This window comes from Sprattus sprattus (genome assembly GCF_963457725.1).
Source record: "Sprattus sprattus genome assembly, chromosome: 6".
NCBI lineage: Eukaryota > Metazoa > Chordata > Actinopteri > Clupeiformes > Clupeidae > Sprattus > Sprattus sprattus.
In genome coordinates, this window is record NC_137925.1 from 21,969,821 (window position 1) to 21,988,369 (window position 18,549).

General features: G+C 42.3%; 3 protein-coding genes across 4 annotated transcripts in view; 1 reads left to right on the plus strand and 2 right to left on the minus strand.

Moving 5' to 3' along the window:
• The window catches only part of gabrb2a (gamma-aminobutyric acid type A receptor subunit beta2a), a gene marked incomplete at both ends in the record, with an annotated part of 30,787 nt that extends 27,266 nt beyond the window's left edge, over positions 1-3,521 (minus strand). The window contains 3 exons of one of the 2 annotated variants that reach the window (XM_080840042.1): positions 2,542-2,609; positions 3,246-3,331; positions 3,448-3,521. In XM_080840042.1, the coding sequence (XP_080696168.1) occupies positions 2,542-2,609; positions 3,246-3,331; positions 3,448-3,521 (228 nt within the window). Of the gene's footprint in view, positions 1-2,541; positions 2,610-3,245; positions 3,332-3,447 lie in introns of those variants that run through there. The other variant, XM_080840043.1, reaches the window with a different exon arrangement.
• A 6,224-nt stretch (positions 3,522-9,745) lies between these two features.
• gabra6a (gamma-aminobutyric acid type A receptor subunit alpha6a) lies at positions 9,746-16,263 on the minus strand (the record flags this gene model as incomplete). Its single annotated transcript, XM_080840371.1, has 8 exons — positions 9,746-10,060; positions 12,286-12,530; positions 12,823-12,975; positions 14,676-14,819; positions 14,914-14,996; positions 15,288-15,508; positions 15,902-15,969; positions 16,077-16,263. 8 exons carry the CDS (start codon positions 16,261-16,263, stop codon positions 9,746-9,748), a joined length of 1,416 nt encoding a protein of 471 aa, XP_080696497.1.
• A 672-nt stretch (positions 16,264-16,935) lies between these two features.
• Positions 16,936-18,463, plus strand: nudcd2 (NudC domain containing 2). Its single transcript, XM_080841375.1, has 4 exons — positions 16,936-17,250; positions 17,424-17,472; positions 17,647-17,798; positions 18,256-18,463. The coding sequence occupies exons 1-4, from the start codon at positions 17,062-17,064 to the stop codon at positions 18,337-18,339; spliced, it is 474 nt and encodes a 157-aa protein (XP_080697501.1). The 5' UTR covers positions 16,936-17,061; the 3' UTR covers positions 18,340-18,463.
• Positions 18,464-18,549: the final 86 nt, after the last annotated feature.

The window sequence follows — 18,549 nt, forward strand, 5'->3', positions numbered from 1 at the left end:
GAATGAGACAAGAAAGAAAGATTGTGAGGGAGAGAAAGAAACTGAGGGGACAAGAGAGAAAGAGAAGACAGAGAGAGATAGAGAAGACAGAGAGAGACAGAGAGAGATAGAGAAGACAGAGAGACATAGAGAGAGTGAGAGAGAGAGAGAGTGAAAGAGAGAGAGAGAGAGAGAGAGAGAGAGAGAGAGAGAGAGAGAGAGAGAGAAAGAGAGAGAACGTTTCAGAGCATTAGGCATCACCCTCAAAGGAAGGCAGTGGGAACTTATGTAGGGAAAAAACACAAGACTTTGGGTGAAGTTAATTTCTTTCTGTCATTTCTCATTTGGATGCCCTGACTATCTCCAGGCCCAGCAGAAATCTGTTCATCACATTCAGCAAAGGGCGTTGAGCACTACCATTCGTATACTGAAAAGGCATTGATAGGCACCTTTTTCTAATATTATTGTCCAGTATCTGTAATGGGTATTGATTAGGTGTGTAGTTACAATGACAAACCAATAACCAAAGAGAACCATGTACTAAAGTAATATGACACGTACTACAACCTGGGCAACTTTGTGCAGCATACTGTGATGCAGCATCACAGAAATACAATAACATGTTCTGTTTCTATGTGCGGAACACTGTTCCTATGGGAACCAGTCCTCTGTACTGGAATTTCTAAACAGCCTTTGATACAGTCATCAAAAACCATTATCATCAAAAATCTTAACCATCAGGGCATCAGAGTTTACTTTGAAAAAGACACGTCCCACAGACTACGCTGACTACAGCAAGCTAATGCAACTCAGCGCGAATGATATTTACGGCCTAAATGGCCTAGTCTGGCTGCTCCAGACATGAGTAGCCTAAATGCTCGGATCATCAATATCGTCTGGTTCATCTACACAATTAAAGCAATCTGGTGCCACACTCTGCATTTCAATAGATGGGCTCCAGCTCACCCAACAGTAAGTCTGGGCTTCCACCCTCAAAATTTCACTTTGATCTCACCATGCAAAAAAAAATCCATTTGTTGGCTCAGAGTCAAACTCAACAAACGGACCTAAAAAGAGACTTTTTGAACAGAGCACTGTTAAAGGAGCACACATGGAGTTGTGGGGTTTCCACATCACGACAACACCACCATGCCAAGGCACACAGATTACTTGACAGGGCATGTGACAAATGCCCCTGCAGTCCTGAAGGGATCTGTGAAGAGCCTTCCTTTTCTCGAATGCCCCCCGATGTCTGAGGTGGGGTTTTTTTTAAATTAGGAGACATTTTTCATGAGATGACAGAAAAGAACGGGCAAACAGCTGCAGGCTGTTGGATGGCGTCAGCACTCATTCACTTAGAACCCACTGTTTGCTTTACACATGCAGTATGAAGCATGTTTTTTTTTTTAGATGAGCGAGCTGCAAGGTGTCAAAGTTCATCGCTACAGGAACCAGCAATCACATGCGGCGCTACATCCCCCGCTTGCAAACCATTTAGTTCTTAAAATGTTTATTTTCAGAACATCGACAGAAACCTGTCAGAGGTTTGTAGTGTTACTGGTACTTCTGCTAATCCACTGGGGGAACCCAAGTTCCAAAAATATATCCACAATTCTAAAATATAAAACAATGTAATGAAATGTCATGGGCTAGATGCTCTATTGAATTTGTTTGTTCTCCATTTCCACAGCATTTTACCATCCATCCATATTACCAAAAAAGTACAATCTCTCGCCTGTTACCTGATCATAGTCCTTGCTGCTGAGAGGTACAACAGTGCATAGGAAAATCTGTAATTCGATTTACATCCCTGTATAATTAAGGGATGTCATCTACCTAGTGCCGACAGGGGGTACCGTTGCGTGGGGTGAACTTTCTCCAGCCCTCCTCCCCAAGAAATCTAAAATATGTGAATGTTTTCCCATCAGTTAAGAAGACAGAGGATGGCAAGCTACACCGGAGAGACAAGAGGTCGTTGACTATCGACTTTACATTTGCCTAATGTTTGCATAATCATCTTTTCAAGGCGGCGTTTTTCACTGGTGTGCGAAGTCAATTGCCTCTCCTTGAAGAAATAACTATCACCTTGAACTCCATTTGCTGGCGGGAAAATAGGCGGATTCGTTTCTATCTTTTCAAATATATTATCTATCAGCCAGCTTATGTTGCATAAAGAAAGCGCGACACATGAAATAGTAAGAGACACGCAGTGTGTGCGAGCGTATACGGGCGTGCGGGTGTATGAGTGCGCCAGTGCGCGTGTGTTTTGAATTCAAATGTAGCTTGCCTCTGTGCTGCTACAACATGCAGAGCAGATAGCCTACACACGGTGCAGGATTTAACAACAGCCTGACACAAGATACTCCGGTAAATTTTCAACATCATGTAAACAGTGCCTTTATCAATTAGCCTAAGTAGGGGGCGTGCCATGGAGCATGAGCATTTTCTTCCAAACGATGCTGTAACCATTACATCTGGCCAAGAGCCTCTTATTTAGGAAACCTTTGACAACCACATCCTCTCTAGATTTATTTTCATAGAGGAAAATTCAGTACTACGTACCATGTTCACCTCCGATACCATGTCTATGCTGGCTATGTCTATGTTCATCCCGACTGCCACCGGAGCACCTGAAACGGAGAGGCAGTGTGAGGAGACTTAAATTACGTGATAGACCGCACAGGTTTTGCGTTTCTGGTGTATTCTTTCAAATGTATAAGACAAGCCAACCAACACCCCATTTTAAGAGGCTTTGCGCTATGGTGAATGGCAAATTCAAAATGGCAATTGTGTCAAAATGTCTAGCTTGCTGTTAAAAAGTGTTCGTCAGTTACCACGACATTGTTCATATATGGTGGAGTCCACTTTCTTTGGCTGTGTTTCGCTTACATGAGCCAACGACTCCTTTGCCAATCGCATACATTAATCTGTCTGCACAGTCCTCCAACATAATATGGGTGATTACAAATGTACAGGTACCATTTCAATTACCGTTGCGATGCAACCAAAGTTGCACCGCGAATGGAATCGATAACGCAAGTTGGGCACCCCCTCCATGGGCACAGGGATATCTTAATAACATGGCATAAATGTGAAAGCCACAATTAAATGGAATTTGGTTATGGACCAATTCGCTAGCCAATAATTTAAATAAGACAATAACAAGGTGTGCAGGGGTAGCCAATAAAACTAGACACACATGTCATTGTGCATGTGCAGCACGTCATAGGCTGTGAAAGAATTACATTCAATTTCAGATGCCTTACCTCCAAAATCTGGCCTCAACCGAATGTCGTATCCTTTCATCAATCTATCCACCGTATCCTTGACCACAGGCATATTGCTAGGGTCTCTACAGCCAAAAAGAAAGTGTCACATCATTAGATGAAAACGTCTCATTTCTGAACAAATTCTGCATGCATCATATTCTGAAGTCTCATTAGACACAGCGAAAATTGGAAAATGTACCTCTGCGCGCAAACCAGGGTCATAATTAAAGGACCAATGACGAAAACGGATCGGCTTTTCCTGATTCTCTCCATTGCAACTGTTTTGGTTTGATTTTGGATCTAGCGAAGGACAGCGTAAATTCAACTTACTCCAGACAGTGCAATGAAGCCAATGAGGAGCGCATGCGTACATCCTACCTCAAGATCAAAGAGCAGCTACTGATGATGGTGGATGAGCAGTTTCCATTGCGGAGAAAAAATGTAAGGAACTTCGATGAACGTAGTGAGTAGAGTAACAAGTCCAGCTTAGACGTCAACGTCAAACACGGAACCCCAATTAACTGTCAGGTCTAATGCCACCAACAGCATATCATACTCATTAGTGGACTATTAAAAGTTTAAGCAACTTTGTATTGATTCATGGATGTCACCAAGAGAGCATCGCTATGAACTGAAAAAATAAATGAAAATCTTATTTGTGTCGTACAGTTAATCAAATCATATTCACACAAGTTACATGAAACAGTACTATCTTTTCACAACACGAGTAAAAATACTGTCCCTCTACTTGTTTCGAAATGTAATGTTTTTGCGGAGGTTGGCGTGAGCAAACTACCCCCACAAACTTAATCTAAAGATATCATTTGGCTCCAGTCAGAACAGCCCCCGCCATTCAGATTGACTGAATGGTAAACACGAGACGTGGTGATTTTAACGTAATTGGAGGTAGATAGGGCTGGGCATACTCATTGATCAGTGCTGTAATCAAAAGCGTTTGGGACGCCCAAGAGAGCGTAATACATGGGCTGACGCATCCTTCCAGCGGCCTCGGGCGAAGTTCAAACCGAACCAATTACCTCAACCATGGATTCCATGCCACTGATCGCAGGAAAGAGTGCATTGTTCGCTGCGAGGTATGCCATTGGCTCCTAACTTGATACTTGACAGGTTGTGTCAGCAAGTCTCACAACATTGTCAGAAATAATATGAATCCTTTATATACTCCTGTACGCCATAAAGCATAATTACTGAGAGGAAGCAGTGTCTATAATAAAAAAGACAACTTAGAGATGTTCATCTGGGACATTCATATTTAAATAATATAAATATATATTTAATTCAGTAAACTTATACAATACTGATAACGTACTTCTCAACCGCTCCTCTATACTCATTGACAGCATGACATGAAGCCACGAAAAGTACCTAGGGCATCAAATAACTAATTATAAACTTATTATAAATTAGTTGGTGATATGAAATATTGACAGAAGGGAATCAGAGAAGGAAATATAAACCCCTAATATATGATTAGCCAATATATATATATATATATATATATATATATATATATATATATATATATATATATATATATTTAATAACATTATTACAACAACAGACATTACACATAAACATGTTATAAACAGGGACATGAGTAATATGTTATTGTGTACGACAGAGAAAGAAGAGTACAACTGTCCATTTACAGAGAAGTAAAAGTGGGTCTTTGGTCAATTCCAAGTTGACTAATAGTGTGCTTGCATGGGTCATCAAATTCTTGGATAGATGTTGGTTGCATGGGTCATCACGTTGTTGGAAAAAAATGGCACCGAATTAATCTAAGAATTATCATGGTTAACAAATAAATTACGCTAGGATGGATGAGCGCAATAAATTCCCTCGCGCTGACAGGAGGCCTAGTCGACGTGATGACATCCCACCACCAATTAAAAAATAGCAACACTGGCCAACTCATTGCACACTGGAATTTGTTCTGTCAGCACTGGAGCCTAGTCTGCCGACTGTGGACAGCCTCTTTCCGTATGAAACAATAAATAAGAATAAAAGGAGGAAAAAAGACAACAACAGTACTGTTACACAGCCAACGCCTTTGCGGAAAATATACCCATCTCATGTTTTCAGGAAACGTCCGTATATGAATCACGACTGGAACAAGGCAGCTGAGTTGCAGGGAGGCAGCGGCATAAAAATTCAGTCTTATGATTGCTCTTTTTCAGATTGTGAATTTCTTTGAAGCTGCCAGGGAATATAAAACTCCTCCACTGCGTTTGATCTCCTGTAGTGAGCTGCATGCTTCTGTAGAGGGCAGGCGTCTGAAAGCGTTGGTTCGATGTTGCATCACCAGTCACAGCTGCAGATTATATCATCAACTTCTCCTGGGTGTGTGTGTCTTTTATACACTCTGAGGGATGGGACCTTAGGGGAGGTGTGTGTGTGTGTGTGTGTGTGTGTTTGTGTGTGTGTGCATGAAGGGGTTGTAAGGGGAAGACTTGTACAAGGTTTGGAAAATAAGGAGGATTTTTTCTTCCCCCTCACACAAATTGCTGTCCGGTGTCTGGGAGGGATGCATCTTAGCCGTGGTTGTATGGTAATGTAATGGAGATGGGAAGTGGAGTGGTGGAGTGTGAGTTGTTTGGCTGATTGAGACGGGGAAGGTGGCCACGCAGAGGAGTGTTCAGGAAAGAGAGGAGAAGAGAGGACAGAAGAGAAGAGGAGAGGAGAGGAGAGGGGCAGTGAGGACAGGAGAGGAGAGGAGATGGGAGGAGGGGAGAAGAGAAGAGCATAGAGGAGTGAAGAGGAGAGGAGCAGAGAGGAGTGGAGTGGAGAGGAGAGGAGAAGAGAGGAGAGGAGGGGAGAGGAGCATAGAGGAGTGGAGAGGAGATGAGAGGAGAGGAGCATAGAGGAGTGGAGAGGAGAGGAGAGGAGAGGAGAGGAGAGGAGAGGAGAGGAGAGGAGAGGAGAGGAGAGGAGAGGAGAGGAGAGGAGAGGAGAGGAGAGGAGAGGAGAGTGCCTTTGCTGAGGACAAGGGCTGGAGGAGGTCGGTTTGGTGGTGAACCACCTATGCGAGGACAGGAGCAGTCATCAACTTGAGATCAGCTGCAGAACTCACAAATTCATCAGCTCCCTGTAGAAAAGAAGGACACACATTTACACACAAGCATGACACCCAATCACATGTGCGCACACATGCATGCACACACACACACAAACACACACAAACATTCCCATATAAACATATTCTCTCTCACACACACACACACACACACACACACACACACACACACACACACACACACACACACACACACACACACACACACACACACACACACACACACACACACACACACACACACATTTATGACACCCAATCACATGTGCGCACACATGCATGCACACACACACACATTCCCATATAAACATATTCTCTCTCTCTCTCTCACACACCACACACACACACACACACACACACACACACACACACAGTAACACACACACACACACACACATTCCCATATAAACATATTATCTCACACACACACACACACACACATTAACACACAGGCATGACACCCAATCACATGTGCGCGCACACATGCATGCACACACACACACACACACACACATTCCCATATAAACATATTCTCTCTCTCACACACACACACACACACACACATATTAACACACACACACATACAGACACAAACCACATTATGAGCCAGTTTGAGAGCAACAGCTCAATGATTCAAAGCAAGTGCCTGCCCTCACAGTGAGACCTCTACTTGAACAACCCAAATCTGAGGATCTTTTTCTGTGTTCATGCTCAAAATGGACTGCGGCCACGTAAATATCTGACACTTGCTCTGAAAGTGTTATTAGGGAAGATAACTGAACGAAACCGTGCATTGTGAAATATAAACTATGAACTTACAGTATTTCTCTGTTCCTAAAACACATTTTTTCAAAGGATGCCTCAGTTTCTCTTAGCTCTAAACACAAATCCCAAAACCACTCACACAAAATGCAAAACCCTTTATATCTCTTGCAAAAGGCCACTTTGGTTTCAAAACACTAATGTCACCTCAAAAGGGAATTTTGTTTTCAAACAACAAACACAGACCATTATTTGAGTAGACATTCTAAGCATTGATTGAACACTGATGTGCCCAATGGAAAACACTACTATGAAATGGGAAAACACTAGTATGAAGGCCTTATCAGGAGTATTATGCCTTTTCATCTCCAGTGTTACTGTACGCTTTCTCCTGTTGTAAAATATTGTAACTGTATAATGTTTTAACTCAAATATAAAACAACTCACAAACAGTAACGACCTACAGTAAAGATAATTTTTTTTTCAAAAGTGCTGTAGCCTTTACATCAGAGCAAACACAACCGAATGTGTAGATGATTTACACAGAACAAACAATAGGATATTGATATAGTCAACAAAAAAAGAAAGAAAAATGTAAAATAAAAAAGGGTAAAAAAACTAGACCGCATCCTGTTCTTGCTCAAGACAATATCGACAATTGTTGTGTTGTGAAACATCTGAAAATACAGTAACATTTGATTGGATTACAATACAGTACAGTAATGTTTCAGTGCTGTGGGACGTAATCAGTTGTGGAAACGTATATGACTTACTTGCACATAGTCATATCATACTGTAATTGTTTGACTCTATCAGAGTTTCTGTCAAAAGGCACCCTATACACCTGCTTCATTCTCGAGGTGTTCTGCCTAAGAACATGGTCCACTGTGGCTAGGCTCACTGTATTGATGTTTAGGAATATGTCTTGGTCATCAATGGTTGCACTTTGTATTTGTTTATAATTTCACAAATACAGTACAATGTAAAATATTCTACTGTAAATACAAGAATACTATGCTCCTGATACTGTAAGGCATTCAAACTAGTGTTTTACGTACTGTCATAGTAGTGTTTCTTACCCATTCTCTCTTCTGAATGTCAGGAGAATCGGTGCAACTGAGAAGCGGCTTATGTTTGGTTGAACCCTCTGGCCAGCCTTACCAGCCTCCTGCATGGTCAAACCCATGTTGACCACATGTTTGAACACATTGGCCTGAATCTCATCAGATATACAGTAATGGCTCTCCGTCTTGCTCTTCCTCTTCATCATTTTCCTCCTCCTCCTCCTCTTACTCTCACTCCTCTGCCTCTCTGATCACCACTCACTTCAATGTTGCCATAAATTGTTCTCCAAACTAGGAGCTAAAGCCTTGATTCCAAATTGCCAAACAGCCTTGGAAATGGAAGTTTTGCCAATTGATTAGCAGTGTTTTCTGTTTGAACACAAGGAGGTTTTGGCATTGATGAAGTATGCAAAGTAGAGAGGATGGTGTTTAGTGTTTTGAAGAAAATGTGGTTAACAATTGAAAACTGTGTCTAAAGCAGAGAATTGTGTGTTGTGTTTTGAAGAAAGTGCGGTTAACAATTGAAATCTGTGTTTAAAGCAGAGAATTGTGCTTAAAGTTTAGCAGAATTGGTTTAGGGAGTTGGCACTTGGGTTTAGTGTTCAGAGAAACCGAGGCATGCTTTGAAAAAATGTGTTTTAGAAACAGAGAAATACTGTAAGGAGAATAACTGAACTAAAAGAAGAATGCAGTTCAACCTGAAAGGTTAATTTTGAATGAATGCAAATGTTACTTTTCATGAAGTTTATTTGTTTTTACTAGTGATGTTCTCGGATGTAAAAAATGTTTAACTTTCCATGTGGAAATGTAATTTTCATGAAATACATACTTAGTGCCTCAGTGTTTCGTTGCAACAACAAAAGCTCTCACAACAGAAATATCAGCTTGCTCTTTTTCGCCTGCTTCATCCCGCGGCTGTTTTAGAATCAGAAATTATTTATGTATTTACAGCCTGGATAAAAGTCCCAGACAAAAAAAATAAAGTGAGCAACCATTGTTGCATAAAAAATTGAGCATATCTACACAAGGCTCTTGGCTTTAATTTAGATCCTCACCTACTGTCTGTCTGTCCTATTATTAATTTTTTTTTTTTTAAATATGTACTTTTTGCCTTTAATCAGATAGGACAGTGAAGGTTTGGACAGGAAATGGGATGGAGAGAAGAGGAGGGGGGTGGGATCAGGAAATGACCATGGGTCAGATTCGAACCCTATCCCCGTGGGCGTTCAAGCCCTGTATGTCCTATTTTGTAGTGGCTGAACAGAGAAAAGTTTGTCACATATGGCGGGTTTGTATTACGTAAGAGAGGCAAAGTCTGTGTCTGAAACTAGCAAGCTTACCGGCTAAGACCCCACCCGACTTGCCTTGCAAACACCAGCAACAGCATAGCTAGCGCACTGGTAAAAGCTAGCTGGCTTGCTAAAGTCTGAATTTCAGTGATATATTTGACAAACATGTGGATTTATCTCTCCTTTACATGATTATATACCATCAAAGTGAACCAGGAAAATGTCCTAAAAACTATTTGCCTACAAAAAATACTTAAAATGGTAAAACACTTTTAGCTATGTTAATCACAAAACCATCCCATTCTTTGGCAGGCCAGGGTTGGGTGGGGAGGTTTCATAGCTGCTGTTTTTGTCCACACTGTACCTGGGCTTCTCCATGGTGTCCTTGCTGAGGTAGTAGTACCAGTAAACCAGGTTGAAGGAGCCAAACGCCAGGGGGAAGAGGATGCGCGAGTACGAGTCGATGGGGCTGGTGCCCGCCAGCAGCATGTTGGTGGGCACCGCCGAGCCTGACTGCAGGAAGTTGGGGATTTTTTGTCCGGGCTCGCTGATTACAGAGTTGGACCTGTCTTTAAAGTTGTACCTGCTGCAATTATCAGGCTGAGAGATAGAGAGAGAGAGAGAGAGAGAGAGAGAGAGAGAGAGAGAGAGAGAGAGAGAGAGAGAAGGAGAGAGTAAAACAAATGACAAATGACACGTCAGATTGAAGTTTATTTCAGCTTGGGACATGTATCATCCATACCTATCATTATGACCTAACTGTGATGCCAAACATAGGCAGGAGAGAGAGAGAGAGAGAGAGAGAGAGAGAGAGAGAGAGAGAGAGAGAGAGAGAGAGAGATAAACAAACAAGCATAGGCAGGGAAAGGGCGAAGTCAGTCTCATTCTACTACTCCTGCCTCAGTAAATGAAAGCATATGCAGATCTGTAATTATGTCAGGTCTAAAGCTGATGCTACATATAGATTTTATGATATTTATCAATGCATCGATCAGTTCACATCAACTAACACAGTACTTGATACAGGACATTCAAGGTGTTCTTTTCTCTCCTGCACAAAACCAGAAAAAGTAACAAGAAATGTTTCAGGTGTGGAATGTTCACCATTGGAACTTAAAGTAACACTATGGAGTTTCTAGAGCCGCCAGGTAGGGGGATACTCTCTGCTGGACTATTCAGTAACTTATTTGCTGTCTTGCTTTGTCTTGTGTTGCACTTGCTTGATGTTTGACTGTGTTAGGAAAGTTGTAGCTATCACAATAACATTACAAAGATGCCGACACGAGAGCACTTATTACTAGCATCAATGTCCAAGCGTGTTATAGCAAGCTTGCTAATATCACTAACGGGATGTCTTGCTAGCGGCTAAACTTAGAAAAACCTGTAGAAATTTGCTTACTTTGTTTATGACAAACTAGTGAGTCAAAAACTTTCCTAACACAGTCAAACATCAAGACAAAGCAAGACAGCAAATACGTTACTGCATAGTCCAGCAGAAAGTAGCCCCCTACCTGGCGGCTCCAGAAACTCCATAGTATTACTTTAATGCTGTTGAAAATTATGATGTTTCAGAACCAATAGAAGACAAGATAATCCATGCTCTAAGAAACCCAGCACATTGGACAGCCCAGGAGGGATCCACAGCGGGTATCAGGGGATATTAAGATGATATACTTAAGTTGATTACAGCTCCTTTAAAGGTATCTAATGCAGTATACTATTTGATCACAAGGGCGCACTATAGAACAAAAGTGGTCCCCAAATGTAAATATTATCCTCATATATATGTGTTTGTGTTTGTGTGTTGGTTTCTCCGCTCGTTTCCATGGCAGTGGAGCATAAACACTGTAGTCTTCAAAATATTCCAAAACATGATCCGAAATACTTTGTGAGGTCAAAACATACTTTATGACACACAACTCAGTTTATTTAAAAAGGCTTGTTTGTTTCTTTGGGGGCTTTTAATTGGGCCCAACAGATAAAGAAGAGGGGGAAATCGGTCTTTTTAACCTCCCTCCAAGACCAGATGGTGGATGGGAAGCGCAGGTTGAACATGCAAAATATAGGTGAGAGATCATGAGTGGGAGAGTCATGGAGCCGGGTTATAACGCCAAGGCTATTTTTAAAATGCCAACAGTGAGCTCACCACGTGGGAGTGCTCCCAGGAGGCTCTGAACGCCTGCAGCATTAGCATATTTACCTCTGCATAAAAGATAAGAGCTCCGTGACGTTACTGATCTTGCCGTGTGAGAAGCGATCCCCGACGCGAGCAGTCATTAAAACTTTCGTGCTGGTTGCTTTAAAAAAAAGAGAAATTGTCCCCTGGAGCAGCTCCTGTTCCCCCTTCTGCAACCCCCCCCCCCCCCCATCCCAACCCCCATCACCCCCCCCCCCACCACCCCTCCTCACGCAGACCCATATCCCAACTCTGCTCCGCTTTCTCTGCTGAGATTTTTGATGGTCTCTCACTGTGTACTGCCTGGTTGGTTGGTTGGCGGTGCAGACAACACACAGCGTGAGGACCTTGAAACTCTGAAGAGGGGAGGTAATGCTCAAGCACCTCACGGCAGGGTTTATGTGTCAGGCCAGGGCCGCACTGAGGCCTCACATCAATTTCTGATGCTGTGCCTATTTGTGAGTGTGTGCTGACACTCAAAGAAGCAAAGTCCTGCATAGATAAAAGATGTCCTTTGGTGCTGGTTTTCAGACAGAACCACCAGCCCTCTGCACTGATTGTAGATTACAACCCCAAAAGAGAAATACAAAAAAAAAAAGAAAACTGACTGGACAACAGCTTGCCGTTGTGGGCGCTGAGGATCACTTACGTCTTCGTCACTGTCATTGGCGGTGACGACGCTGTCTTTTCGGGACGGCCTGCGCTTCTTGCGCTTGAAATCGATGTCCGCCATGGTGGCGAAGTAGTTGACCGCCGCAAACTCAATTAGCGCGGACGCCACAAAGGCGAAGCACACGGCGATGAACCAGTCCATTGCGGTGGCATACGACACCTTAGGCAGGCACTCACGAGCACTGATGCTGAGGGTTGTCATGGTGAGCACCGTGGTGATGCCTGGAGGAAAAGATGAAGAGATGAATGTGGGCAAGATGTTAGGGGGCTGATGCCTCTTTGGAGTCTGTTAAAACCTTTGATATAAATGGAGATTCGCCTATTAATCCCATCTTAAATCAAACACAAATTTTCCTAAGCATAGCTTTATGATGCTTCAAAGAAACCAAGAAGAAACATGATATACAAACCAACAAGACCATGGCATACACACACATATATGTGTATGACCTTTCACGTATTAATAAAACAAATGATACATACACTAGAGTCAGTAATGAGTGCATCAGCATACCAGCAACAGTGCGGGCTGGTACAGACTCCTTGTTGATCCAAAATGAGACTTGGGACAAGACAACAACCATGATCAGTGGGATGTATGTTTGGATGAGATAGTAACCCAGCTTTCGTTGGAGAAAGAAATGCACAACCTGGACAGAATATTGACCTGGAACAAACAACAAAAAGGTCAGACTGACAGAGTAAACAAGATTACTGAAAGAGATTATTTATATCAGGTTTGATAAAGTGCCATGTTCAGTCCACAAAAGGTGAGGCACTCCTAATGCACTTTCTTTGCTTTCGTCCTGTCTATTCACTTGTGGGACAGCATTGTATTAACCAATATAATTACATTTCCTTACATCCAGTGGTCATCATTTTGTCTACATCCTTATTATATCCACAACTGTCTGAGTGCGTTTTAAGGACATTCTTGAAACGTGATATGAAAGTGATACAGGAATAGTGTGAAGTCCAAGTAATTCAACGTATTAAAGCAGCAATACAGAGTTCTGCTCCAAAACCAGCACGCTTACTACCTAAAATGTGCAAACACCACCAATAGCCCAGTTGACACTGATAGAAGCTTGCCTATACACTAACTAGTGTCTTTTGGCAGTATAGCTGGCAATATCATGCTGTGAAAGCTATTCTTCCAGTTTTGCAGGATGTTTCAGCCAGGAAACACATAACTACATGGCTCCTGGATGGCTAGGGGGAAAGACACAGGTGTTTATCTGTCCTTCACTTGACCATATGCTATCAAAATAAATTTGAGGGGGGTAGCAACACTAGATGCCTCTAAAGCCATACCTCAAAAAGTGTCAAATTGTTGCATAGTGTTACTCTAATTCTTTAAAAGAATTTCACTCTTGTTGCACCACAGTGGGAGTAGAACTACTCCATTTTCGGTGACATCTTCATGGTGTATCAAAATAAAGTGAGCTCAGAAATATATATCAAACATGGTGTCAGTAACAATCCCACAGGCATAAACCAATTACATGCTTGTGTTGAATCATATACTTACACATCATCTGAAAACCATGACACTGCTCATCAGTTATAGGGCTTAACCCCAACATGATTCATACACAGATGCTCGTAATTGGGTGGATGAGTAAGAGAGTTGAGGGTGTCTGTTTAGATGAATATGTGAGACAGCGAGTGAGAGAGAAAGAAATGGAGATGGGGTGGGGGGGCGCAAGGGAAAGAGAGAGCAATAGAAAGATACACTGAGGAAGAAGGAGAGAGAACCAGAGGGAGGGAGGGGGAGTACGAGAAAGATACAGAAATAGAATGAGAGAAAGGGGCTCTATATCTGAGCGCGATATTCTATCCTCTCTTTGATATGTTAACTGGGCCACAATCCTATCTTTTGGGCGACTGCCTGATCCTCTCCCCCTCTCCCTCTCTCTCCCCCTCTCCCTCTCTTCTCTCTCTCTCTCCCCCTCTCCCTCTCTTCTCTCTCTCCCCCTCTCCCTCTCTTCTCTCTCTCTCCCTCTCACACTCCCTGCCTGCTCCACAGATCTGATGGGCCTTCTGTGGGGAACTTTTTTGCCCGTCCATAATTCTCATCTCTCTAGGCCCATGGACCGCAACGGCTTGGCATCAAGAAGTACGATCGACTTTTCTGCATCACAATTATTTGTTTTTGGTTAAGGCCGACAGCACATATTAAGTCAGGCCAGTTAAGCATCTTACAACTAAGCTCTTAGGACAATGGCCAACAGAAGCATGCTTTTGTAAGGATCATGCCAGATAAACACAGCACCACTTAGACAACAACAAAATGGACGAGTGAATACAAAGATGATGGAGAACGAGCATCTTTCTGTGGGCTGGTGTCATGATGCCAATCCTTACCTGTGGTGATTTTATATGTCTGTGTGAAGAGGCTCTTCCCAACCAGGTCATACGAAAGCAAGCTGGAGGATTCTGGCGGTACATCGACTGAGTTCTCAAGACCCTTTCTCCAGGTGTATACAATTTCTCGGTTGGTGTATGCATCTGTTTTAAATGCAACCAACCATACAAAGGTCATGTCAACCAAGTCCCCAATGTACAGTGACAATATACATGATCAAATGCAAAGGCTACTTACAGCTTCCAAAGTATAAAGGACAAGCATGCCCATCCAGCGGGAAATCCTCCAACCGCATTGGACACTCTGCACTTATGGTTAGTCTGAAATGAAAATAACATCATGAGACTCAATCTTACTAGCTACATACAAACAAATACATACTGTTCCTGTAGCTTATGTATACAATGATGCCTATTTGATTATATTTAACAATTGAACTGGCTTTGCTATCAGAAGCAACTTCCAGTAGCATGTATCAGGTATCAAACCCAGGCCCTTGACTTCCAATTGCTCGACCACTTAACGCAAAGGGCCACTACCTACTCCCTCTGTGCTGTGTGTGTTAGCTGTGCTCTTGGTTTTGAAGGATGGTTGACTTAACCATGCAGTACCTCATGGTGTAAAAAACTGTTCCGTTCTGCATAATGCGAAACATCTTGTTCGGCGTTGTCATGTTGTGGGCGACTGAACTCCTGGAGTTTCGGAAGAAAGTGTCTGGTGTCCAAATTTTGTCCACCATCTTGTTGTTCAGACGAAGAATCTCAATGGGGCCTTCATACCTCAACCGCTCGTCAACCCACATTTGACGAAAGAACATGTCCATTCTGTACTCCTGAGTGATTTTGTAAGACAAGGGAAAAGCTTAGTTACGAAAAGAATAGTTTAATAGTGTGTTATATAGAGGGGATTCCCTATCAATATAGTTTAGCTCAGCTCAGCTCTATGAGGACACACAGCACACACCAGGACAAACATAGACACTGTGGAGCAGGACAGATTTAGCCCTTGACAGATAAAAATAGGCCAGAGGAGGAGGACTTCCCTGTGCTAAAGGCTATTCTGACAGCATTGGGCCATCCGAGTGCTTTGTAGTAGGCTAATGGATAATTTTGGCCTGCTACATGAAGGCAAATGTAAACATGTAGGGCACTGTATCCTCTGAAACAAATCAAACAATGGTCAAACAAAACTTTGATCTCTGCCAGTGAACGCTGACTCATCTTACCATTTCCATATCTGATACAGGACCAAAACTCGTGACGAATATGTCCGTTTTGACTTCAGTGATACTAACTGAAACACAAAACAAATTGGAGATCAAAATAATGCCATCAGAAGATATTGCCTTTTGACAGAGAGCTGCATCCTGTTATGACAGAGCCAATATTTAGACACGACACCTCCAGATCCTGGTCGATGTCGATTGTCATATCCCTCCAGCAGGCCATCCAAAATGCGTGTTATATTGTCTGCGTTGATCTTAGTGTTAAAAACACTACCAACACTGGAAATGAAAAACGTAAATAGTTTACCAACAGTCACAAGAACAGTGTCCTGTATTACCCCATATTCCAAATTATACTGCATAGTATGCCTATGTCTGATAAGTATTCGTTATTCGTAAGACTAATTAGAAATGGACTTGGCAATAGAAAGAACTATTGTTCAAGACTATCGAGCAAATAATCTTGGGCGGCAAAATGGGATGTCTTCACCTACCTGGACAAAATCAACAAGGTAAAAAAGCCAATCATTCTTGCTAAAGATGAGGAATATTCAGCTCAGTAATAGGCTTATTCAGGCAAAATCAGCTTTCAAAGGAAGATTTTAGTCAGAATGTATTCCATAAATCGTGAAGTGTTTTGTCGGCTGAAGTGACCTGTTCAGTGTATGCGAAAACGTCAAGAGGCAACTCTTGAAAAGTGGCCTAATCGAGTTAAGAGATTAAAGAAAATCCCCTCACTGGCAAGTTTGTCTTGGTCTAAAAAGAGATTTAAAGTGAAGACTGTGTGGTAATTTAAAGACCTGCCGGTTTTATTTATTATAATGGTGGGACGAATACACATGATTCTATCTGAACAACTGACATGGATCTTCGCACTTTGAAAAAGTAGAAGATCACACGGTTTAAGGCAAGGCAAGGAGTTTGACCAGATGCCATGTCCTGCTCTTGCCTGAACAGTAGGCGGCAGTATACGTGAAAAATATGGCTCACCAGTGCATACATGGAGGAATCACGAAGAAAAAGGTTAACTCAGTGGTGGGTGTTCTGGTGGTGTTCGAGACAGCAAGAATAGAATACGGGTCAAGTCTGTTACATTGTTGTTACATTTTTAGGATAGACGTGGCTTCAAAACCCTTCACGGGAGCGGTTTAAAAAGAGACATGTCAGTACACTTTGAGGAGAAAAGTGGTGCTGTCCCGTGCAACACATCTTGGGGTTCCTGGTACCAAACTATGGAGGAGGTTTTTGTTGAAGTGAATGTCCCCGTAGGAACGAGAGCAAAAGAAGTTAAGTGTACCCTTGGAAGTAAGCAGGTAGAACTCTGCGTCAAAGGACAGGAGGTCTTTAAGGTAGGAGAATCAATCCAAAACCAACTTGTTATGTTAGCCAGTTAGCTAAATGTAGCTAGATAGTTGATTTGTTAGTTACAATTATTTGCATAGGTTTAATGCTTTAACAATGTAACAGCAAATGTAATGTATCATATGTTATGGTATTGTCCATCAGTGTCATCTCTTTACAGGGGAAATTATTTGGCACAACAGTTGAAGATGAGGCAATGTGGACGCTGGGTATGTTTACCATTTTGATGGCTTACCTACCTTACCACAGAACTGATCAGTCTAGCAAACCAGACAAAATGACAATAATGTTAAAACGGTTACATGAATGTGACACTTGTGCAACAGTAACTGTGTCGTATTCGGTGCTCTTTTGCGTGAATGCAATTCATTACTTAATTGCAGAGGACAAGTGCTTGATCCGAATCGTGCTGATGAAGACGAATCGGGAGGCTGGAAATTGCTGGACGTCGCTTCTAGAAGGGCAGTATTGCGCGGACGCGTGGGTACAGGACCAGATGCAGCGAAAACTTACGCTGGAGCGGTTCCAGAGAGAGGTTAGATGCTTATCTTAAACTGTTGCACTGGATAACTTTTAATGTTACCTGAAATCTCTGTAGCCTCAATGGTGATCTTTCAGTTATGGCTCCTGTTATAGTTACAACCCTCAGTCCCTGGCTAAATCATCATTTCTTTGGTACCCCTTATGGGGACCTTCCCCTTTGAGGTTCATCATGCTCTGGAGGAATATTTTGGTCTTGATGTCATGTCAATATGCCTTTAAAGCTTTCGCAAGTTTTTTTTCCTACAGACATAAAAATAACACCCCCAGAAAAATATCTGAATCTTCTTCTCAAATACAATCCAGTTCAAAACTAAAAAAGGCCACAGTACCTTGACTCATGGCCACTGCGTAAGGCAGCTTTGTGACTACTAGTCAAGTAGTGCAATTAGGATGTTAGAATAGTTTGTTGTGACTGCTGACAACAGCGTTGTGTGCAATGACTTCAACAGAATCCTGGGTTCGACTTCAGTGGCGCAGAAATATCTGGGAATTTTGCGGGTGGAGGACCAGATTTCTCCAACCTTCAGAAGTGAGGACTGGTAAAGCTTTTGTTGCCTTTGGAATTATTTAAGTTGAGAGTTGAAAGCAGGAGGGACACTCTTGGATGAATGGATTTCGATTATCTCAGTTCAGGCTGACATCAGAATCAGTTCCCCACGTGGGTTTGACCAAGTCAAGCACTTGTTTTTTGTTGCATTTGAGATGTATGCAGTTTTATACAGAATTGTTATTAAAATAAGTTT

Bases quoted from the DNA above. Each gene is read 5' to 3' on its own strand.
- nudcd2 (XM_080841375.1), top strand. From the start codon at position 17,062: ATGTCAGTACACTTTGAGGAGAAAAGTGGTGCTGTCCCGTGCAACACA. The intron at 17,251-17,423 runs GTAGGAGAATCA...ATCTCTTTACAG, and splicing joins AAGGACAGGAGGTCTTTAAG to GGGAAATTATTTGGCACAAC. The intron at 17,473-17,646 runs GTATGTTTACCA...ACTTAATTGCAG, and splicing joins TGAGGCAATGTGGACGCTGG to AGGACAAGTGCTTGATCCGA.